Source organism: Loxodonta africana, chromosome 15 (genome assembly GCF_030014295.1).
Source record: "Loxodonta africana isolate mLoxAfr1 chromosome 15, mLoxAfr1.hap2, whole genome shotgun sequence".
Lineage (NCBI taxonomy): Eukaryota > Metazoa > Chordata > Mammalia > Proboscidea > Elephantidae > Loxodonta > Loxodonta africana.
Window position 1 is genome coordinate 14,672,283 of NC_087356.1, and position 24,881 is coordinate 14,697,163.

The 24,881-nt window shown below is 47.0% G+C and overlaps 1 protein-coding gene across 2 annotated transcripts in view; it reads left to right on the forward strand.

Annotated features, from left to right (window-relative positions):
• The window catches only part of SH3RF3 (SH3 domain containing ring finger 3), a 496,734-nt gene that overhangs the window by 388,093 nt on the left and 83,760 nt on the right, over positions 1-24,881 (forward strand). For both annotated transcript variants that reach the window (XM_023552520.2, XM_064268608.1), the window contains exons 5-7: positions 2,493-2,596; positions 19,219-19,389; positions 24,482-24,735. In XM_023552520.2, coding sequence (XP_023408288.2) covers positions 2,493-2,596; positions 19,219-19,389; positions 24,482-24,735 — 529 coding nt within the window. The remainder of the gene's footprint in view (positions 1-2,492; positions 2,597-19,218; positions 19,390-24,481; positions 24,736-24,881) is intronic.

The window sequence follows — 24,881 nt, forward strand, 5'->3', positions numbered from 1 at the left end:
GATCCCATCCCATTACTGCAGCCCTGAAGGGTTCTGCTCAAGTCTGCCCTGCTCCCCTTTCACCTGGGATTCCTATCTTACGGGGGATCCTACGAGGGTCCTTGAGGGAGGAAGGAGACTCCTGGCTCCCTGTACTGTGTGGAAGTGGACTCCACTTTCTTCAGGACACCCCTAGATATCTCCACCTCTGTCAGTCTCCCATGGCTGTTGTAACAAATTAGCACAAACTTTTTGGCTTAAAGCAACCGAAAGTTATTCTCTCACAGTCCTGGAGGCCAGAAATTCAAAAGCAAGGTGTCGGCAGGGTTGATTCCCTCTGAAGGCTGAGGGAGAGCCCGTTCCATGCCTCTCACTTAGCTTCTGGTCCAAACCAAAACCAAACCCACTGCCATCAAGTCGATTCCAACTCATAGCGACCCTATAGGACAGAGTAGAACTGCCCCATAGAGTTTCCAAGCAGCATCTGGCAGATTTGAACTGCCGACCTCTTGGCAGCCGTAGCACTTAACCACTACGCCCCCAGGGTTTCCCTAGCTTCTGGTAGCTGCCAGAAATCCTTGGTGTTCCTTAGTTTGTAGCTGCCTAACTCCAATCTCTGCCTCCGTCATTACCTGGCCTTCACCTCTGTGTGTCTCTGTTCTCTTTTTCTGTCTCTTACAAGGACACTCATCAGTGGATTTAGGGCCCACCCTAATCCAGGATGATCTCATCTCAAGATCCTTACCTTAATTGTATCTGCAAAGACCCTTAATCCGAATAAAGTAACATTCACAAGTACCCAAGAGAAAACCTACTGCTGTAGAGTCGATTCCACCTCATAGTGACCCTAAAGGACAGAGTAGAACTGCCCCCCTAGGGTTTCCAAGGCTGTAAATCTTTATGGAAGCAGACTGCCACATCTTCCTCCACATTAGTGCAATGACTAATGAGTTCGAACCACCAACCTTTTGGTTAGCATCCGGGTGCTTTAACTACTTCACCGCCAGGGTTCCTCACAAATACCAGGGGTTAGGAATCCCACATAGCTTTTGTTGTTGTTGTTGTTAGCTGCAGTCAAGCCGGCCTCTGACTCATGACGATGCCACGCACAATGGAACAAAATGCTTCGAGGTCCTGTGCCATCCTCATGATCAGTTGAGATAAGACTGTTGTGATCCGGAGGGTTTTTATTGGCTGATTTTCAAAAGTAGGCCACCAGTAGATCTTTCTGGTCCATCTTAGTGCGGAGACCCCTCCGAAACCTGTCCAGCATCATAGCAACACCCAAGCCTCCGCCGACAGTCAGGTCCTGGCGGCACATGAGGTGCGCTGGCCTGGAATTGAACCTAGGTCTCCCACGTGAAAGGTAATTGTTCCACCACTGAACCACCATTGCCCCCACATATCTTTTAGGGGGACGTATTTCAACGCACAACAGCATCTAATACCTCTGAACAGGAAGACAGGATAGCTGTCTGGGAATCATAGGGCAGGACGAACCAGCTGGGTGATGAGGGGGTTCAGGAACAACGTTGGCCCCTTGTGGGCTGGGTCCACAGGGTTCTCCAAGTAGGAATTGCCTTTGCAAGATCATCATGTGACTCAGTTTCCTGTACTCTGCTGGTTTCACCACAGAGCCAGCCAGCCCTTAACCACTGCCCTTGAAGAGCTTAGCTTCCCACACCCAAGGTTTACAAGGCATGGCCTTGAGGCAGCTGTCCTCTTTAGCTCGTCGGCAAGTAATCTCCTGGCATAATAAACTCTTGAAGCTTCAAGTACCTCAGGGTCTTAGATAAAAAATGCTGTGCTTTGTAAATCCTGGCACCCTTACAGCCTCTCCCTTTGTTGGCCACCAAAGGACCAATTTTCTGTAAAGATTAGTCTTCACTTCCTAGGAATGCAAGTTTTAAATAAGTTCAGATTTTGTAGCATAAAATGTTTTGTCCAGATTTTCTTTAACAAACGCAGAATAGTTCATTCAAGTTCTAAGAATAAAACATGACTCCCAATACTGCCTTTTCCATGTTGAAAATAGTGAATTGCTGACCCACCCAGGCACAAACCAAAGAATGATGTTCTAAGCTGGTCAGAAAGGGGCTCTTGAAACTGGTTTGGGTACAGGTGTAATTTCTTCCAAGGTACCTCCCACCAAAAGCCTGTTGCTGTAACGTCAATTCCTACTCATAGCATCCCTATAGGACCGAGTAGAACTGTCCCATAGGATTTCCAAAGAGCAGCTGGTGGATTCAAACTGCCACCTTTTGGTAGCAGCTGAGCCCTTAACCACTGCACCACCAGGGCTCCAAGGTCACTCCAATGGGCTGAAAAAACACTGTTAACAAGCCAGACCATCAGAACCTAAGCATTTTGGAGGCCACAAGGTTGGGCTGCAGCATGGGGAAGCTGAGGGAAGCGCAGCTGCCAGTCAAGTCCAACTTGACTTCACATTTCTCTCTCCCTTGGGGAGAAGCCCCTGGGAACCCTCACTTATGTCTCCTCTTGTCTGTTTCCAGGACTCCTCCTCTTCGGCCGGATCCGCCACCATGGCTGTCCCGCGAGCTGGTGCAGCGGCTGGCGAGCAGGGAACATCTCCCAAAGTCCAGCTACCCCTCAACGTGTGAGCTGTCATTTATGACTGTTGTGGTCGAGCGTTCCCTTCTCTGTCTCCTACACCTTCCATCTCTCTCTCCCCACTCTATGCGTGCACATGAACCTGTGGTTTCTATACCAAAACTCAAAAACGAAACCAGCAGCCCTCGAGTCAGCTCTGACTCAAGCGACCCTGTGTGTAGAACTGTGCTCTATAGGGCTGTCAATGGCTGCTTTTATAGAAGCAGATTGCCAGGTCTTTCTTCCAAGGTACCTCTGGGTGGACTCAAACTTCCAAACCTTTTGGTTAGTAGTTGAGTGCTTAACTGTTGGCTCCACTCAGGGACCCCACAGTTCCTGTAAGGTTTTTAAACTTACTACTAGCTGTTCAATTAAGCTGTGTCCATCAATAATACATGATCATGTGCTGAAAGGAGAGAGTAGCAAAGAAAAATCTACTGGTTTTTTTTTTTTTTTTTAATATGATTGTTCCTAGGGCAATATATATAGCATATAAACAGAGATGACATTTCAAACAGTTGACAGAACAGGTACTGGTCAATCAGGAAAGGACCCAGAGACCCCAAGAAGATCTGGGGTGGTCCCTGTGGAGGGAACAGTGTGGCTGGAACAGTGGGTAGTCTTGAGGGGTTGGGGACAGTAGCTAGTTAGCAGCTGCTCAGAAGTAGTTCACTATTTGAACAACTCTAACTGCCACCAGTGCAGACCAGCTGCACAGCATCCCCCAAAATAACCAGATGAATCATTGCTAAGGAAGTGAGATGCTTATCTTGTTCCGAAAATTGGCTCCATTCGGCTCTAACTCTTAAAAGATACGTGCAGTTTAAAAACTCCCCATTGAAAACGTGTTCTGAGGCATTAGGCTGCCTTTCATTCGGCCATGAACCAGTTGCTTGAATGAATGCCTCAAGCTGGAGAATTTGAATTTGGCAAACGATATGGAGAAGACAGAAAGTTAGATCCAGGTCCGGTCAAAGGGGACGCGTTGAACCTGTGTTGTTGAAGAACTAGCTGTATTTTCAGCAAAAATGCCTTGTGAAAAACCAATTTACTAAGCTTCAGAAGGTTTCCTAGAAGTTGCTGAAACATACCCAGACACAGTCACGCACCTCTTGAAGCCAAGTTGAAATATTTGCCTTTATCTGATGACAGATAGGAAAGCTCTGAACATCTTCCCTTTATCTGCCCCCTCTGTTGTGGTTAGGTTTATTACCACAACCAATTTAACTGAAAGGAAATTGAAATTTACCTTTTTTTTTTTTTTTTTAGCTTCCTGAAGGGCCCATAGATTGGGAAGCTACATTCCACATGTCTTTAGGCTGAAATTCAAGTTTTCACCAGCAATGGACAGAAAATAATCTCTTCTGATTTATGTCTCTCTGCTTAACCTCCAGAGGCTTCTGCTCAAAACCATGAGAGCAAGAAGGCACATGGGAAAAGATGAGTTCTACTGGTTTTTGCTCTTCTTGAAACAATTTGGACACACAACCCGTTACTTATCTCTGAGGCAATAGGCCTCCGTCCACCAGAGACAGTTGGGCCTTATTGTGGAGTGGCAGGACAAGGTCAAAAGAGACCAGGAGCTCTTCAAGGACAAGAAATTGGTTTACTCATTGTGGGGTCTCCAGAAACTAGCTGAATACGTGTCACACAGGCTGTCAATAAATGTTTACTTGTTAAATGAGAACCAAAGCCTTCCCATGGCGGGCACCACGGTAGACAAACGATAAGAGATTATCCTCTGTCCTGTGTTGCTGAGGTTCCTCATTTCTTCCCCAGAGCCTGAAGCTCATGTACGTTGGCATCACCAGGGATGTTGCCTCTGGTCAGTCACCTAGGGAGGTCTTTCTGTCTTTGAGGCCCAAAAGGTAATACAATTCCACAGGTACCATTCCCCAAAGAGCTGCGAGACATTCTGGAGGCTTCAATCCTATACAGATCTTCCAAGTCCTGGAGGTCTTTTTCATTGAACCCAAACTGTAGGGGAAATCTCTTTCTTCCATCATGGGGGGAACCCTCTCAAGTCAAATATAGTCCAAGCATCCAAGACAAGGGATCTCCTAGCCCTCTGCTCCTGGCATCTTTACCCTGCTCCCACACAGCATGACTGTCCAGGTTTAGATTTTCATCGGGGCCATGGGAAGGGAAACTGACATGTCAGAGGATGTCCTTCCAAGGACAACTATTGTGACAGAGATGTGTCCACTGGTGACATGGTAACCATCTTGGCTGCAGATGAACTGTGATCTGCATTACTTTCTTGATCAGCTGTCATGAGTAAGTTAAATATGTGTATTCTGTAGCTGTTTGTGCTAAGCACCAGGCAATAGCGTAGGTACTATAAAATAAGTTAGAGCAGTATTCGTTATCCATCTTAAAAACATAGTCTTTGTAATCAGACTTTTTAATGTATTCCTAGGGAGAAAAAGATAAGATTGGCCTCACCAATTTATCACACGGAGGATTAGCCTGACCACTCCCTCAACCATTCTCTTTATCTCCAAGAATCTAGCAGCCCACACTTACTAGGTGACATGTGCAGAAGGCAGGGCTCTGATTGCTTTTTATCTGACTGCCCTGCCCAAATCAGTAACTGTAAGTCGTGTTCGAAAAAGCCTCTAGCTCTGAAATCGAGATGGAGAAGTGCCACCCTTAAAGAAACAACCACAGCAACAAGTATGTTGGTGTGTGCCAGAGAGGCTACAAATCATCACGGCCTTGGACTGCATGCCGGCGCCCCAATGAGGCTAACCTGGGGATCGGTGATTGAATAACTTTAATAGAATCTCATCTCATAATCCTCATTATCACATGGATTTGACCTCTGCAGGTCAAAGCACGTCCCTTAAAACATGACTCTGCATGATTAAAAGGCCTGATCTGTCACGGTCAGCCTGTTAGTTCAAAACCTATTGCCGTTGAGTCAATTCGGAACTGCCCCATAGGTTTTCCAAGGAATGGCTGGTGGATTCGAACTGCTGACCTTTGGTTAGCAGCTGAGCGCCACCAGGGCTCCAGCCTGTTAGTGGCAGAATGTTGTTCCCCTTCTCCTAGGACATAAACAGGGACAGATTAACCAGTAAGCAAGGTACACACAGGCTTACATTAAGCAAGGTACGCACAGGCTTACTTGTGTTTACTTACTAATCTGTAGTGCACGATTTCAAAAAACATGATGAAAAACAGTAAAATTGTACACTACAGATTAGTAAGTAAGCACAAATGAGTGTACCTTGCTTATCGGGTAATCCATTCTGCATATGAGAGGCTTCCACGGGCAGTCATTTCTTTAAGGTTCAACTGCCTTGAACCACAAGAAGGGGTCTCAGTTTGCCCAGCCAGTGCATTAGAGGCAGCTCCTCATCTTCAGAGACACCTACTCACTCAGACCCACTGCGTTCCACGCCCTCCCTTCCCCACTTCTGCTGCATTTGGAAGCCACCTGAATTTCACTTCCTGACTCTAGGGCTTGTCTGCCTTCCATCCTGGGAGACTTGCAGGTGCAGAATTTTGAGTGTCCAGTCCTGAAGGTCACGCTGTAGGTCAGAAATGAGCCAGTCAAAAGATCTAAAGGTTGATAAAGAACCTTTGTGAATAAGATGTCACTGACACTGCGGTGCTTAATCCTTGCTTTCACTTCTCCAGAAACATCTTAGAGCCAGAAGCAGGATAGTGAAGGAGCAGAGGAGCCAGGAAGAGGGTGGACGGGGAACCTACAGGGCTGAATCGGCAACTGATGGGTGATTTAGGCTGAGAAAGAAGGACTGAGCCCACCTAAAATACCTCATCTGGCACCTTCAGTGGTTTCAACCAAGTCTGCTGGACAATCACAGGTGTGGAGTAGTAGAGAAGGCTCAGGTGTCAGAGTCAGGAAGATCTGCATCTGAGGCCTGACTGGCCTTCGGGTTAGATGCCTCCCTTCTGCCAGCTTCAGTTTACAGGCCTGTGAGCTGAGGGCAGTCATCGCTGTTGGCCGTTAGCACCTCCACTCCAAGGAACTGGCTATGAGATTACCCTCTGAGGGTGAGATTTCCAGTCAGCGGGGAGGATCTACCTACCACTTGTGGGAGGAAACCAAGAGCTTGTCTGACAGTGTGACTGGAGAGTTTGGGAGCACCTAGAATTCCATGGGGAATCTAGGAGTCCTATCAAGGTGGCCAGAGCAAGACTGAGAGAACAGGTGGAGTGTGGTTGGCCTGGAGACCAGAAAAGGGAACGCCAAGGGGAACAGAAGAAAGAAATGGGCAGAATTTCTCTGATGGTACTTGGGGTGAAGGCAGAGGTCACTGAATCTGGTCACCTGAGACCTGTACTCTGTGGTGAGCAAGGACACTCTAGCAGGCCTTGCTGTGGTGGGAGGCAGCCCTCAAGAACACCACCTCCATTTGTTCTGATGATTAGAAGGTCACCACACCACCTTCTAATAAACTATACAGTCTCCAAGGTTTTGACATCAGGAAAGGGGTTTGTTGACAAAGCATTTCCCAGACGAGAAAGGAATATATTTCATTATAAATTAATAAAGCAGACTCTGATTCTACACTTTAATCTGTGATGGGTTTGACTAGTATGAATTTAGTACAACAGAATCTGGTAAAATAATTCCCTGAGAAGACTGAGGACCAAGACCTGGACTGGTGGCCACCAAGTTATGGCCACCCAGAAATGTCATGGTCAGCAGCCATTCAGTCTTCTCTGGCAACACCCTAACTTCCTGGTCAGTCCTTTCAGGCTTTCACAGCATCTGACCTTGGGGTTCTTGAGAGGATAGATGTGACAGTGTGTGCAAGAACCCTCAGTGATGGTTGTCCCTGTCCCCTACCCCACACAAGCCTGTTATGCTGATCCTACGTATATATGGAGAGGGCAGAATTAGGGTCCCAGCCATGTACGGGAATAGGGAGAAAGGCACATAGGTAGAACACAAGAATTACCTTAAAAGAATTCTCTAGAGCGGAGCATAGAGCCTGGTGGGTAGTTTCCATTCTGGTGTTTGGAAGACCTCTAGAGCTGCTGGCAGGGCTGACTGCATCTGGGACAAAGGAGATGCTCCCTTGAGCCCTGAGGGCCAGGAGGCTGCAGGGCACATGGCAGCAGGGTCTCCCTAGCAGCACAGCCTTTGTCTTAGGCTGGGCTTTTGGAAGCAGACTCTCAGAATGAGAGGGGCATCAGAAGGTTCATTGGAGCATGCTCTCAAGAGAGACACCTGTAAAGGAATGAGGGTGGCAGAACTGCATGGAGGGAGAAGCTCAGTTGTAGCTGCAACAGAAGCCTCAGCTGATCCTAAAGGGGGGAGCTCTGTAGCTGAGATAGCCCTTCAGAGTTCCCCAAATTGAGGCTGCCCTTGGGAGGGAGGCATAATCTTGGACAAAGCAGTAGCCTGCAGGGTAATACCCAGTGAGGGCCCGGCCGTGAGCTGTCAGCAGCCCATAGTCTTAGCAGCTGTAGGATGGGTGTCTTGGCCCTGAAGAGGGAACCTGGGCAGTGCACCTCTGTACCCACTACAGCAGTAGTTCTTAAACTTTACAGTGCACCAGAAATACCTGGAGGACTTGTTGACAGACAGACTGCTGGGTCCTAGCCCCAGTAGAGGAGTCCTGGGGGGTGCAAATGGTTAACCACAAGGCTGGAGGTTCAAGTCTACCCAATGGCACCTTGGAAGAAAGGTCTGGTTATCTATTTCCAAAAAAGCAGCCATTGAAAACATAATTCTACTCTGACACACATGGAGTGGCCATGAGTCAGTGTCAGCTAGATGGCAACTGGTTTTTAACCCCAATAGATCAAGAGTGGGGACCAAGAATTTGCATTTCTGACAAGTTCCCGGGTGATGCTGATGCTACTGGCCCAGGGACTGCACCTGGGACTCACTGCACTATTGCCAACCAGGGCAACATCACACGGACTCAGTGTGAAGGCGATGCTAGCCCCACACTGGCTGTGCAGCCCCACACTGGCTGTGCAGTCCCACTGCCCCAGCTCCCTTCTTCCAGGCTTCCCAGCACTGGGGGGAGTTGCCTGGGCACCACTTGGGAGAACTGTGAAATCGAAAGGAACACCGGGGGATTGAGTGGGATACACAAGCTTGGTCGGGTACAGACCATGATGCCAGACGCTCAGGGAGGAGATGAAAGGCAGGAGCGCTTGAGGGGAGCAGACCACTATGCAGCCACCCTGAGAGTTTCCCAAATGCACCCCATTCTCTCTCTCTTCTGGGCTTCTGCACCCACAGGTAGCCCTGTCTGGAATACCTCACAGCCCCTGTGTATGCTTCACTCCCCAGCTCAGCTGTCACCTGTGTGCGGAGGATTTACCTGTCTCCGGTGACTGGGCAGGGCCTCCTCCTTGGGTTCCTGTGGCATCCAGCATAGGAGGCTGAGTTTGTACTTACAGCTCTTTGCCCCCCTCCCTGCCCCTGAATGGGTGCTTCTTAAGGGCAGGCTGTGTGTGTGCACAACTCTACCACCTGGCCGTCATTCAGTAGGTACTTACGGAGTTGAGAAATCAATGAATGGGCACGTGTCTAGTTAGCCTTACTGCTGTAGTCCTGGCAACAAGAGCAGAAGCAGAACTTCTTGTAGGAGGAATAGAAAATAATCTTTGGCTTATTTTAAGAGAGCCGTGAGCAAGCTATCATGTAGGGGAGAAAGAGTGTAAAATTGATGGAGGATTTAAAATACTTTCATTTGCTTCTTGATTAGTGTGGAAGGGGAATATGTAGACAGTCACCAGGGAGTAAAGATCTTACTGGAGTTCCTGCTGGTGCAGTTAATTCACTCAGCTGCCAACCAAAAGGTTGGAGGTTCAAGTCCACCCAGAGGCACCTCAGAAGAAAGGCCTCATGATCTATTTGCAGAAAATCAGCCATTGAAAACCCTATGGAGCACAGTTCTTCTCTGACACACACAGGATCACCGGGAGTCAGAGTTGACTCTAGGACAAACGGTTTTTAAAGATCTTGATCTTGCTACAGAAATAAGCAAATAATAAGGGCAAGTGAAGGCTGTGCTCAGATCCTTTCAGCAGGCTGTACATAAAAACTTTGTGTGGGAGTTCACATGGGTGATATCTGAACATGGAAGAGGCTGGCACCCTTACGGTTTACATGTATTATAGAACCTTCCCGGAATACTGCTATGTAGGAATGCTGGTAAGCTGCCAAGGCCTTTTTATGTAAATGTGACAGTTGGGCCCGGCCCATAAATACCACCTTGACTTATTTGATTTCGTACCAAAGATGTTAACTGGGTCACAGCAGCCTTTGTGCCTGCACCTGTGCCCAGCTGTGACACCTGAAGGCTCTGTATGAGGACTAGCTTGCACTTCTGAGCACTGGCAATGGCCACCAGCTCAGCCAAGAGACTGTCTCTATACACAGTTCTGGCAGGAGGTGGACTGAGGGGTGACAGGAAGGAAAGGGCAGTTAAGAGTTACCTGGAATCTAGAATCAACAAGGTGCATGAAGTGGGCTTTGGAGACCAGGAGGAGCTGGAGCCATCAGGTAGAGAGCTGGCTGATCCATTCTGCATGGTACAAATCACTCTTCAAGTGAGGTCCATCTGGTGCGTTCTCTGGAATCATTCTGAAAGGAAAACAGATGCAAAATGACATCTTCACCCACACGGGGCCAGTGCCTTACCCCGCCGCGAGTCACATGCCAGACGCGCAGATACCGTGCACTCAAGAGTGTCGTGCAAGGAAACGGAACGAGCCAGCAATCCCATCTGATTTTGGTTTCCCATCTGAGGCCTCCAGGGGGAAAAAAGTAGGAGGGGAAGAGATTTTTCAAGGTGAAGTCAGGCTTATTTACATTCCAGTTCCCCCAGCAACGTACACCTAGAGGCTGAACTTGAAATATTTAAACCAGAGGAAGGATTAGTCATATGACAGAATAAATTTAAAATAAAGATGAAAATACCACGCACATTAATGGCCTGGTGAAAATCAGCACAGCACTTTGCCTGAATGGTGGACCACATTAGACCTGCACCCTAAGTAAGGGGAGGAAGGGGCTGTCCCTCCCTGTCCCATAAATCCTATCTTACCAGCGCCCCCTACAGGAGAGCCCGTGCTACATCTCAGCTGGGCCTTGCCCCACTCTCCTTACATAGCATTTCATGATGCCTTATCAAAGTCTCTGGTGCCCTGATGGCGCAGCGATTAAGGACTTGGCTGCTAACCAAAAGGTCAGCAGTTCAAACCCACCACCATTCCTTGGAAACCCTACGGGGCAGTTCTACTCTGTCCCATAGGATCACTTTGAGTTGGAATCAACTCGATGGCAATGGGTTTGGTTTTTTTTTTTTTTTTATCCTTAGAGCCACCCCAAGCTGCAACAACTTATAAATAAGGCCTCAAATAAAATCGGAGAGCTGATGACAATGCTTTATAAAAGAAGACTATGTCACCCCTCTGGTGATGATGCTGTTCCTTGGAAATGATACCTGACTGCTGTTGCTGTTAGCACCAGAGGGGTGTCGTGTATCACTGGGCTTTTAGATAAATAAAGTACATTCAAATGTGAAAGAACTATTGACTTCATACTGTTAAGAATCTAGACTTCGTGTGAAGAGGCATAAGGTAGTATAAAAGTCAAATCTATCCCTTTTTTTTTTTTTTTTTTGCAAACTAACCTAAGTTACACTGTTCTCTCAGCCCATCCTGTTCTAAAAGGATGGGAGGAAAGTGAGAGTCAATGTTTGTCCCTGGTCTTTGGCAATGTGGGTGGGGTACACTTAGTCAAGTTAAACAAGTAGGGCAGTGGATGTATGGCCAAGTTCACTTCTTGCTTTTCCATTATTCTGCCTTTATTATTTCGTTGGGAATCATATCTGTGTTTATTTTTAAATAAAAATGGGATTTCAAAAGAAGAATTCTTTTCGACTTAAAAAACTTAATCAAGATGACTTAAGGCCCACTATATAAAGAATCTTCAGGTCTATTTTGATGAAGAAGGATTGAAAGTCCCCTTATATATTAAGAAGTAAACGCAAAGCCCTTGTTCCATTGAATGGCATAGGATTCCTACAGCGTTGCTTAAAAGATAATAAACTCTTTCCCAAATGTAATTAACTTTCAGTTATTTAATGGCTACTCCTTTAGGCTCACAAACATGATGATCAAACCATTCAAATGGTTTGCTGGGCATTTATCAAAGTTGCTAACATTTGCCTTTATTTTTAAAACCTGGAGTGTGAATTTGGCAGCTGTGTAAGTTAGATGTTAATTGACAGCTGTCACTAAGCCCAGGTGTGGGCAGATGTGAATCCATCCTAAACCCTGATGGAGTGGTGGTTAAGAGCTAGGGCTGCTAACCAAAAGGTCGGGAGTTAGAATCCACCAGGCGCTCCTTGGAAAGTCTATGGGGCAGTTCTACTCTGTCCTATAAGGTCGCTATGAATCAGAATAAACTCGATGGCAGTAGGTTTGGTTTTTTTTTTTAAGCCGACATGTGCCTTACGCACACATTCATCCCCTGAGGGTCTGTCCTCTCTTTGGGAGGAACAGCTCATTATCTGGCCAGGTGACTTGGAGAACAAGCCCTCTTGCACTCCACCCGGGAGGAGCACGTAATTCAGAACAAAACCCAAACCAAATCCATTGCTGTCCAGTCAATTCCAACTCATAGCGACCCTATAGGACAGAGTAGAACTGCCCCACAGGGTTTTCTAGGCTATAATCTTTACAGAAGCAGACTGCCACGTCTTTCTCCTGTGGAGCACCTGGTGGCTTCAAACTGACAACCTTTTGGTTAACTGTCCAGCACCACCAGGGCTCTTGATTCAGAGCAGAGGTCCCTTTATTCATAGCTGTGGCACCATTCCCAGTCCCACCCCAGCTGATGGGCAATGTGAGTGACCCATTGAAAGTGGCCCTAGGCCAGATCGCTCCAGCCCCTGGAGGCTGGAAGAGTTGGAGGAGGGAGCAGAGAAGGAAGACTTGCAGGCCACCCATTCTGCCCTGGTTAGAGTGCTCATTGACATTTTCAGTGGCTAGAACAACTCAGTCTGGCATCATTGTGAAAAGAAGCGTTGTCACTTCTAGGTTCTGCTCTCCTCTGTGATATCTCTCATCCCTCCCTCATGCCTTTGATTGTTTTACTTCCTTCCTCCCCACCTTGCCACCCTCTCTGCTTCATTCTTTCTGTCTGTGTTCCTCCAAGCCAATAAGGTTGGACACCCATCTTTCTCTGCCATCCTTGCCCTGTCTTTCAGACTCTGCCGCTCCTTCCGATTTCCTCCCTTTCCCGTTTGGAGATCCATATCCTGCAGTTCCCCCCTTCACATCCTGTTCTCTCTTCCTTTTCTTTTATCCTTCCTGTGAGCATTCCCCATGCCCCGCCCCGCCATCTCCTTTCATTGCCCCAACTCTTGATTCTGACTCCTAAATGAGGGAAACCAAAACTTCTTGCTCTGCTATTATTTTTATAATCTGGGTCAGCTGGCAATTGTTGTTGTTGTTAGGTGCCGTCGAGTTGGTTCCAACTCATAACTACCCTATGTACAACAGAGCGAACACTGCCCCATCCTGTGCCATCCTCATAATTGTTGTTATGCTGGAGCCCATTGTTACAGCCACTGTCAGTCCATCCTGTCGAGGGTCTTCCTCGTTTCCCACTGACCCTCTACTTTGCCAAGCATGATGTCATTCTCCAGGGACTAGTCCCTCCTGATGACCTGTATGAGGTATGTGAGACAAAGTCTCACCACCCCTGCTGGCAGAGCAGGGGGCCATAAGAAAGGGTTTCCCATGCACACGCGTGGTGTGTATGTGCTCATCCACACACACACACACCCACCTTTTCCCTCAGCAGTCTTAACCTTAGTCTCAAAACCAGGACTCCTGTTTTATTCTTCCTTTAACAAGTATTTGTTAAGAACCTACTCAGTGTCAGCCTCTATTATAGGTACAGAACAAAACACAAAAACCCCTGCTCGCATGGAGGGTACAGTCTAGGGGGACAGAGGAGGGATGAGAGATGAGAGCTCCAAAGAGAGTAAGTGCAAAGGTCCTGAGGCAGGAGCGTGTTTGGTATATTCAGACAACACCTTAGAGAAGAGCTTCCCTGAGCCAGGGTTTGCTGGGTCATCTCAGCCAGAAGACCTCCATGGGGTTCCCGTCCTCTGGACTTCTTCAACCCTGAGGCAAAATGTCCCCCAGAACTCTGGTTTCCAGCAGAGGGGAGCCATGTCTTCTCCTCCACTCAGCACGCAGGAGGGAGGCTTCCCTACAGGTTCACAGGTAGGCGTCTTTTTCTAGGATTCCTGCTGTCACAAGGCGACACAGCTGCTCAGAATCCCACAGCTCTTACAGCCAGCCCTGTGATAAGAACTGGGGAGAAGAGGGCGGCAGAGAAGGGAAGGTAAACTCTCCCCATGGTGCTCAACCCCATAGCCAGACTCTCCTTGAGGCTATCAGCCTCTCCTTCTTGGAACCTCTATGTATGAAAGGCACCATTTGGAAAAGGCGTCTTCAATAAAGCAAGGCTCACAGCAAAACAAAAACAGAGAGGCTGAGAGGGGAGGAAACATTCTGCATATGACTTCAACGAAATATAATGCTTTCCTCATTAAAGTGTTTTAAGATCTGTAGCCCACATGTGCACAACACTGTGCTGGCAAGATGTGAAGGGGGCTTAGCACTTTCGTCAGGCTGAGATCAAACAGAGGAACCCCCAGAGTCTCTCTGGGACACGCAGGAATATGGCCCCAGTGGCCCAGTCTTTCCTGTGAAGATGTTTAATCACGGGAAGTAGCATCAGCCCCAGATGGAAAAGGCGGGAAGAGAAGTGGGCCAAGACGACACAGGCCCTGAGTCAGGGGAGACCCAGCCCAGGACAAGGCCCACAGAATCTCTGTCTCCTTCTGGAGTTCCATGAGTAGAACTCCCTAGAAACCTGGCAGAATACTTCTGGGGTCTGCCTTGGCTGGCACAGATGGGCTCATCATTTGCATAGGCCTGGTGGTGGGCCTGTGCATAGCTTTAGAGCCAACACTGCCTCTCTGTGTCCAGCAGTCTCTAGACAGGCCCCAGTGGTGCATGGAACAGGCCAGCTTTGTTTAACATAAGGTCCCTAGGTGGCAGAAACGGTTTGCACTTGACTACTAACCTAAATGTTGGCAGTTCAAACCCACCCAGAAGCCCTGCAGAAGAAAGCCTTGGTGATCTGTTTCTGTAAATATCACGGCCAAGAAAACCCAATGGAACAGCTTTGCTCTGTAGCACATGGGGTTGCCATGAGTTGGAATCGACTTGACAGCAATGGGTTTTTGTTTCGCGTGCATGGGCCTGTTCTGGGCCTCCTGTTTCCCATCAGGCAGCTGAGGACACCTCTGAGTTGTTGCTCCCTGATTATGTACACAGAACAAACACAGTGCACACTGGTGTCTCCCATCTGCTGACTGACGAAGTATCATTATTTGATTAGGTCTGGTGCCACGCGCACTTGCCCATCGACCTAAGCACGCCCTGAGGAACCATTACCCCTGCTTGGTATTCTGCTCATTACCTCTGTTTATTTACTGGCTACAGAATCAGAAAGATGGCTCTGACATCATAAAGAGACAGAATGAGGCAACCTTAAACAGGATTTATGCTTCAATTATATTTCCTTGAGAGTGGGCTCGAACAGCCGTGCATCATTTTTATTGGTTCACAAGCCTCCCCCCATCACAGCCATCTTTTTTCTTTTTATTTTTTCTTTGCCTTAGCTCTGAGGTGTGTCTGAGCCCCCCTCCTTCTCCCTGCGTGAGGCTGTCCCTGCATGAGGGCCTTTGTGGTGTTAATGCAGGTTTCATGTGACTTTTCCATTTATAGTAATTCCTCTGTCACCATCAAAGAGCTCCCTAAGAATCGGCAAATGTGAAAACAGGATGATTACCCCTGGGTTCCACTTTATTTGTCACCTGGGAGTGGTGTCCAAAATGTGAATATTTATGTCCAGGCAGAGCAAGGCGTCCTCTCTGGTGATGGCTTTGTTTATCTTCCTACAAGTCCAGGAGTCATTCCTAATTTTCAGTATTTATCTTTTCAAACAGGTAAAGAAATAAAGGTTTAAGTCACACTTTTATTTTCCAGCTTGTCTCTGAGGGAAGGGGGAGGGGAGGGAAACTGTAAACAAAGGAGGTAAACAAGACTGTAATTGAATAAAAGCAGAATGTACTTGGGCTGTGTAGCATTAGGAAGTCGGAAAGGAATGGCAGATTTTTTTTTATTTTAAGACCAAGAAATCTCTAGTCTCCACAGGACTCTAATTCTGTTCTAGAATATTCCTTACTAGGACTCTCAGACCTAGAAACCAGTTACCATCAAGTCAGTTCCGACTCATGACAACCTCATGTGTGTCACAGCAGAACTGTGCTCCATCAGGTTTTCAGTGGCTGATTTTTTTGGAAATAAATCGACAGGGCTTTTTTCTCAGGCACCTCTGGGTGAACTCAAACCACCAACCTTTTGGTTAACAACCGGGCGTGTGAATCGTTTATACCATCCAGTGACTCCCTCAGACCCAGGAGGCCTCGTTTCTTCTCAGTTGAACTCTAGTGAGCCATATCCTCTTTCTGTGTTCCCCTAATACGAAGGCCCCTCCCAGGGTCAGGAAGGAGCTCTGGGAAGTCTCTGAACTTTCTCAGACCCCCAGAGACCTGGTGCCCACATGAGCCCTTGAGAGTCTATGGCTTCTGGAAAGACCTCAAATATACCCACCAAGTAACCCCAGACTGGTCTGAGATCCAGTAGATGACACTTCTTTAAAATTCATGATATTGAACTTAATTCTCCACCAACTTTCCTGGCTGAATCTTCTGAACAAATATAGTTGTCCGATGGAATTCTCTCCATCAGTTCAAAATCAACCATTCCCCAGCCCCAAAAGCAGCAAAGCACATTTACAAGTATTATTCAGTCCTCTTAAGTACCTGTGATGTTGTGATCCAGGTATTACTAGGTACTTTACAAGAGGGAAACCTAGGAGGTAAGGTGGCTTATTTGGGGCCATGAGCTGAGTTAGTAGCACAATTTCAAAACCCTAGGCCAGCATTTTCACCACTACATTTCATACTTTGGTCTTTCCTTGTCTGCAAATAAGATTTAAAAGAAAAGTAGAATTCGAACAAAATAGTCATAGCACACATATTGCAAGGAAGAATATGACCAGGAATTCCCTATCTAGATGATCTCTTTTAAAAAGGCTTCTGAGATCTCTTCCAATTCAGATTTTATTGAATTTACATCAGGCAGGTAAGCCAAGCCCACATTAGTTTAAATGAGGAAAAACCAGTCTAAAAATGCTTACTTAGTTCATACTTGGTTTCTTTTGCCTAGATAGTATGAAAGAATAGGAAAAATTGTGGGGTCTAAGATGCGGTCCCTAGGAATCCAGTTCTGATACATATTATAGGGCCTTGTCCACAGGTGGCACAGTTAACTGCTCAGCTACTGTTATGGATTGAATTGTGTCCCCCCAAAATTTGTCAGCTTGGCTGGGCCATGATTCCCAGTATTGTGTAGTTGTCCTCCATCTTGGAATCTGTTGTAATTATCCTTCATTTTGTGATGTGTTGTAAATCCTAGCCTATATGCCTGTCGTTATGGTCCCACCTGGAAGTGAGTTGTCCATTATGTTAATGAGGCAGGATTAGGGTGGGATGTATCTCAAGGCACTGCCTTACTAGAGGGTATGACTCAAGTCACCACCCTTACCCCAGTTACCACCCTTATCCAAGTCATGTTCTTACTTGAGTCACACCTTTTATCTTACAAAAGATAAAAGGAGAGAGAAGTGAGCAGAGATAGGGACTTCAATACCACCAAGAAGAAGAGATGGAAGCAGAGCACATCCTTTCAACCCAGAGTCCCTGTGCTGAAACCCCCCAGAACCAGGAGACACAGAGAGAGCACTGTAATAACCAGAGATGGTGCCAGACAGCAGCAGCAGAACCAGGACACCGGCGGGACACAGCATGGGAGCCAACCCATGGAGTGAGAGAGCTGAGTGCCTTCTGGCAGAAGGCTTCCCGGCAGAAGGCTTCCCAGCAGAAGGGGGTGCCTCTGGGCACTTATCAGTGGAGCTAAAGAGCTTTGTAACACCTGCCAGAGCAGGGTAGAGACTAGACCCAGGGGCCAGGAGAAGAGAGAGCCCTGACTGTAGACATGGCTAAGAAGAGGCTGTCCTTATCGACACAGATCTTCCCCCAGAGTTAACAGAGAGAGAAAGCCTTCCCTGCAAACCAGTGCTCTGAATTTGGATTTCTAGCCTCCTAAACTGTGAGAAACTAACTTTCTGTTTGTTAAAGCCATCCACTTGTGGTATTTCTGTTATAACCGCACTAGATAACTAAGACAGCTACTGAACTGTGTCCCCCCAAAGTATGTGTCAACTTGGTTAGGCCATGATTCTCAGAACTGTGTGGTTGTCCTCCATTTTGAGATTGTGATTTTCCTGTGTGTTGTAAATCCTAATCTCTGCCTATGGTTAATGAGGCAAGATTAGATTATGTTAAAGAGGATTAGGTTGGATGTAACACCTTGACTTAGGTCACATCCCTGATATAATGTAAAGGGAGTTTCCCTGGGGTATGGCCTGCACCACCTTTTACCTTACAAGAGATAAAAGGAAAGGGAAGCCAGCAGAGAGTGAGGACCTCATATCACGAAGAAAGCAGTACCAGGAACAGAGTGTGTCATTTGGACCTGCACCTGAGACGCTTCTTGACCAGGGGAAGATTGATGACAAGGACCTTCCTCTAGAGCCAAAAGAAAGAGAAAGCCTTCCCCTGGAGCTGACACCCTGAATTTGGACTTGTAGCCTACTAGACTGTGAGAGAATAAATTTCTTTTTGCTAAACCCATCCACTTATGGTATTTCCTTTAGAGCAGCACTACATAACTAAGACAGCTACTAAGCAAAAGGTTGGCCATTCAAACCCACCCAAGAGGAACCTAGGAAGAAAGACCTGACAATCTGCTTCAAAAAGGTCCATCCATGAAAATTCTATGGAACGCAGTTCTACACTGCACACGTGTGGTCTCCATGAGTCAGAATCAACTCAAGGTCACCTAGGTATTGTTGGGTTTTACAGGGCCTTGGGCAAATTGCTTAACCTCACTGAGCCTGGTTTCCCATCCATAAAATGGGGAGGTGACGATGACTACCCTGCCTTCCCAGAACCAGCACAGGGTTTGGAGTGACCATGGGCTCTAGGCTCAAAGTGATTGGGCTGCAAAGGTCCCAGCTCTGTCCCTTCCCTGCTATGTATCTGTGGGCACATCGTTTATGTCCTGGACCTGGTGCTTCAGGAGTGAAATGGCAATAACTGTAGCTACCACGCAGACTATGGTGTGTGAAAGCCCCGCCTCTCACAGGTACCCAGTGAACACTCCTTTCCCCCTTCCTTCTTACGTACTGCATTGATTTATTGTGAAGATTAGGTCAGCTAAGGTGTATGCCAGTTCTTTGTAAACTGCAGAGCCCCCAAAGACATTAGCTACTATTTTTAGGTTGAGTTCATCCAAAGACGAGCTCTCAAATGTGCTCCAGGTGATATAGACAGCTCTATGCCCACTCTGCCACCCTCGTCCACCCCATGAACTGAATCCAATTACCCTTGACCCTGAATCTTGTACCTGCAGGTACCTGGCACTTTACGCCTACAAGCCCCAGAAGACCGATGAGCTGGAGTTGCGCAAGGGCGAGATGTACCGAGTCACTGAGAAGTGTCAGGACGGCTGGTTCAAGGGGACGTCCCTGAGGACTGGGGTCTCGGGTGTGTTCCCCGGAAACTACGTGACACCTGTCTCCAGGTGAGGGCCAAGCAGACCTGGAAGGTAGCAAGCTTTCTCCATGGTTCCCTTAATGTGATTGTTATTGCGTAGAAGTGATGCAGTGGTCAGGACGACCCAAAACATAGACAATCCAGAAGGCGACAAAGCACGCTACTGCCTGTGGAGGTCAGCTCACGTGAACTCTGAGGTCTCCTTGCGGCAACGACTCTGTGGGCCTGAGAAGGTTCAGAAAGCATAGGGAAATGGGTTTGCTTGGTTTTACCTCAGTAGACACTGGCTACCTTAGGGGAGAAGAATGGGAAGAGAATGAGTTGAAATTAGAGCAGCAGCATTACCTAACCAGGAGAGCCACCAAAGAGAATAAGATCTCAAGTGTGTGTGTGTATGTGAGAGAGACAGAGAGGGGTGTATGTGTATGTGCGTGTTATCACATCTAGACCTGTTACACATAAAACACGTATGTGTATATATATATATATATATGTATGCAAAGGACGAAGGATAACAAACATTAACAATTATTACAGAATGGTAACTTTATGTGTAATTTTTTTTTAATTTTCTTCCTTGTGCTTTCCTATACTTTACAAATTTTCTGTTATTTTATAAATTGTTTTTTTAAATTATTTTAAAAATTCACCAAAGAGGTAATCCAGAGTTGTCTGAGAATTTTCCACGGAGATGAGGGGCACCATGGCTTGATTTCATGTCAGTCAGTCATACTCATCGAAGCCCCTTATGGACACTTCCCTGTGTTAACACTCCAGGACATACACAGAAATTAAAGACATGGCCCTTGGCATTCTACTCTCTTTCAGAACAAGGCTGCCATGAAGAAAAATAATGCCTAAAACCTTCCATTGATTGTTAGACTGATTCGAACTTTTCAAAGTTGTGTAAGAAGGTAGATGGCAGCATATACTTTGTATTTATTTTAACTGACTTTATTTAGCCAACCCATTCTTTAGCCAGTGCTGCCCAGGTGGTGTCCAGTCGGGGCCTCGGGAGAGAATGGAGTCTGGCCGGAGCTCAGGAAGTTGTACAAGGACAAGGGATAAGAAGTGGTTGAGCTTATTCATGTGACTCTCAGCAGGGAAAAGCTTAACCGACCTGCAGAGGCACTTTGAGAAATGCCCCATGCCTCAAATTCCAGTAGCATGAAGCCAAGGGGCCCCTCCTTTGGGTGGTCTCCCCTACAGCTCTCTTGGTGCTTGCTTACAGGTGTGGAATGACTTCCCCAGCTTCGTACTTTCCATTAACCTGTTGCCATCGAGTCCATTCCGACTCACAGAGACCCTATAGTCCTAGATTTTTAAAGCCTTTCCAAGTCATCTTGTCCTTGAAGAAAACACCAAGGTAGTTCAGTGCAGCTGAGCCCCAACCAAGGCAGGGGATGAGCACTTTAAAGCTAGTGGCGTCCTCTTTCTCTCTAGGCAGTCACTCGAACCAGTAAAAATCGCCTCAGCTGAGCCCAGGCTTGGGTTTCTGTCAGTGCGGATTAGCTCCAGAGCCTCCTCATGTTTAAACTGCTCGTTAACCTGTGACTCTTCGTCCAAGGAAGACCAAATCACCTGGCTGTACTCCCAGCTGTGGAAGGAGGGAACATCAGCACACACAGGAGTGATGCTGGCCTGGAAACAAGCACACTCAGCCTGTCCTCAGACGGCCCTTCCTGGAAAATGTGGGTCACTCCCCAAGATGATGGCATCTACCCTGCCAAGCTTGCACCATCAAGGAAAACCGAAGCCTGAGATGGCAGGTTGTCCTGGATCCCAGCAGCCTTACCCAGTCCTGCCTGGGTAAATTTCACCCTGCTGCTCACTCTTCACCTTTACAGGAAAAGCGCATCCCTCTCCACCCATAAGTGTAATGTCAGAGTAGTCAGTCTTCGGGGGGAGTTGATTGGCTTTTAGGCTACAAACTGGTTCCCCAAATTCCCAGTTTCCCCACTTTCTCTCCTCCAATTCTTCTTTTACATTTACCCTAGGATTTCTTGTTTTATTTGACATTCAGGATCCTCTGTCGTCTGACTCATGACTGTCTTTCCAGCCGTTTTTGCCACCCGAATGCTCTGCCCCTTTAATCCAGCCATACTGGACTCTTTACCATCCCTGCTTACATCGTGCAGTTTCATCACTTGAGCTTTTCTTTAGGCTGCCCTCCCCCTCCCCCCAAATCTAATACACCTTCCCACTTCTTCCAACTACAAAATTAAATGCTACACAGCCTTCAAGACTTCAATTCTAGGGTCACTCACTCTATAAAACCTTCTCTGATTACCCCCCTCCCTGCACCACTCCGATTGGATAGTCTTCATCCATGCTGTCTTGAGCGTCCTCTCAGCAGTACTGCTTGTAACAGGGTGACCATGTAGGTGAGCAGCAACCCCACTGGCCTGTAAGCTCCCTAACCACAGTAGCCATCTCTAGCTTGGCATCCCATAGCTTTTGCCTACCATTTGCCCATACTAGGTGCTCAACAAAAGCAGGTTGAGTAAATAAATGAAATCTGGTCATTTTGATGAGAATTTAGCTTCAAGAATGGTCTTCCCATACCACCTGGGACTTTTTTAATGAGAAAATTCTCGAATTGATGAAATTTGAACCACTTTGGGTGACCTGGGTCAACTCCCTCCATCACTGCTTGTGAGCTCCATCATTTGTTGAACTCAGGCCCTCTGGATCTTCAACCTCTGAAGATATTTAGAACACGAGAAAACCAGTTTGCTCTAACCGAAACCAAACCATTGCAGTCAAGTCGATTCCAACTCATAGCAACCGTATAAGACAGAGTAGAACTGCCCCATAGAGTTTCCAAGGAGCACCTGGTGAATTCAAACTGCCGACTTTTTGATTAGCAGCTATAGCACTTAACCACTACGCCACCAAGGTTTTCCAGTTTGTGCTAGTCTGATTCTGCAGTTAGGAGTCCATCCTGGTAACTGCAGTATTGTGATGGTCACTGGTTGGCCACTGTCTAACCACTAGGAAAAGGAGTGGTCAGGTGCCCCCTTAGTATCTCAGAGACTCAGATTTCCCCACCCAGCTCCATAAGGGGAACTGTCATCTTCCCTGTGGCTCTGCAGATTTATAACCTCACTGATCCAAGCTTCTTGCTGTTCTTAAGGAAAATTGCCAAAGTTACCCAGCTAAAAAGTGATGCCTTTCCAGCACAGTGGACAAGTGGATGGGTGGAAGGCTCAGTCCGTTATTCACAGACCTGTATTTGTGCAACTGCCCTCACTGCCAGCCATCCTGAAATGCTCTGCGGCATTGGCGGACTCTTAATGGGCTTGTAGTTTAGTGGTTAGAGTTAATTGGTAGCTGTACAAACTTTGAGGGCTTCAGAGTTCATTTAAAACTACGGCGAAGAGGATCATGGTGCCTGGCTACTGGAAGTGATAGCATGCACTCAGGAAATAAAGGAAAGCTTGTGTGGACGCCTTTGCCAAACCGCTCTTAGAGAAGACGTAAAGGGATTTACCACTGCCAAACTAGAAGCAGATGGGTGTCTGCATTTGCTGTGTTCAGGCTTGTCCATGTAATCTTGCAGATTAATGACCCATAAAGTCCACTTTATTTAATCTAAAAAAAAATCATTTCCTAGGGTAAAAATGAATTCAACAGGTGACAAATGTGATTTAAAAAAAAAAAAAAATCTTGGGCAATTCTGCTGACAGAGTAACTTGCCAGAGTAAAGGTTAAAACCCTCTCAAGACCCATGGGACAGATAGTATTCCACCCACTTCTACGTCTCTGGAGTTCTTTGGAAACTGGCTAGCCCCATTTGAAGGCATTTAGCCTCAAGGTGGGAGCCTTTGGAAATGTGTGAAATTCAAAAATCCTGAGTGGGAGCCTCATTTTTGTGTAGATTGAGCATTGTTTTAGGTGATACCTCCTGGATGTGTGAATTTTCCAAACTTTTAACAGGTTTGCCTTTATTTGTGTGAGATAAGCCTCCTGAGCTATGTTTCTCGGTTACTATATTCTCGTGATAATGTACTTTCAGCAAGAGGAAACCATTGCCAGTCTTCATTCAGTCATACTGGCCATTTTCTCCTTTATGCCATTCGTTGTTTCCAGATATTACGGCTATCTTCTTTTCTAGCTTCTGAACAGTAACCCACACCTGGAGATGGTGTCTTGGTGTGGTACCAACCCACACCCGGAAATGGTGTCCTGGGGCCTGACCCAGGGGAGGCAAGAGCTTGACGGTCCCTGTTTTTTCCCATCCATTTCATCATTATTGCCATCCTAAAGGGACAGGAAGGGGAGGTTTCCTCAGCCGTTGATTTCAGGGGCCTCTTGGACAAATGCCAAACACTCTGATTCCCCTGAACCCCCTGAAACTGAACCCACGAAAGCTTTCAAGCCCCTAAACTCTGCAATAGCTTATACCTCCATAGCCAGTACATGGCTTTAGTATAAATAGGGGAAAAGGGTTAAAGCCCCGTTTCCAAAGCTTCTGTATTGCTTTTGTATTACTTAAACACTCTAAACTCGTTTCATCTGGAAACTTTGGGGTGAAAGGGCATCTATTTCTGGTATGAAACTACAAGTTCTTTGAAATCCCTGAGAAGGATGTTATGTTTTCTGTGCCTTTTCCCAGAAGCCTTGGTCAGAGGCCGGCAGAAACAAAATGGCGGCCATGTCCATAGGGAGTCAGTTGTTTTTTCCGTTGTTTTTCCCCTGCCACACTGTCAAATGTTTTAAAGCCTGGTGGGACATGACTGGGTCATCCATTTTTTATGGATGTGTTTGGGGACACACAGATGTTTGTTAAAATGAGTTAAGGCAGACGCTCTAGTAGAAAATATTTCATTAACTTGAGATCATTCCTCTGTTTCATATGGTTATTTTGCTATTTCTCATATTCACATTGGAAGTTGGCATCCATGAAGGTTTTATAAAGAGTGCCCTTCTCAGCTTGAGCTCTGGAGGCGGTTCAACTATGAGAATTATTTTGACATTGTTTTTAGAACACTATCCTCTCAACTTTTTTTTTTAATTTCCTAATGTCAGTAGGTGATTGTGGGCCTTTGTCAGTGGCCTGTGTTATATGATTTCATCTGAGCCCTCTCGCCTGACTTAATTCTGCTTTATTTCCTTAGGGTTCCTGTAGGAGGGGCTGGACCACCCCGGAACAATGTAGTTGGAGGGTCTCCACTGGCCAAAGGAATGACGACAACCATCCACCCAGGTGGTGGAAGTCTGAGCAGCCCAGCCACTGCCACCAGACCTGCCCTTCCACTCACCACACCTCAGGCCCATGCCCAGCACCAGGCAGGCTCTCCCCCAGTGGGCAGTTGTCTGCGACACTCAGCCCAGCCGGCAGCCAGCCAAGCCCGGAGTACCATCCCAACAGGTATATACCTTGACTCTCAGGAGCCTCTCCCCTGCCAGAGAATTTGACAAGTGGTGGTGAGGGGGTGCCCATTGGGACACATGTTGTGAGAAACATTTTTGGCCCGGACCTCAAGCAATCCATGGTTGGGCAAGTTGTATTTGCTT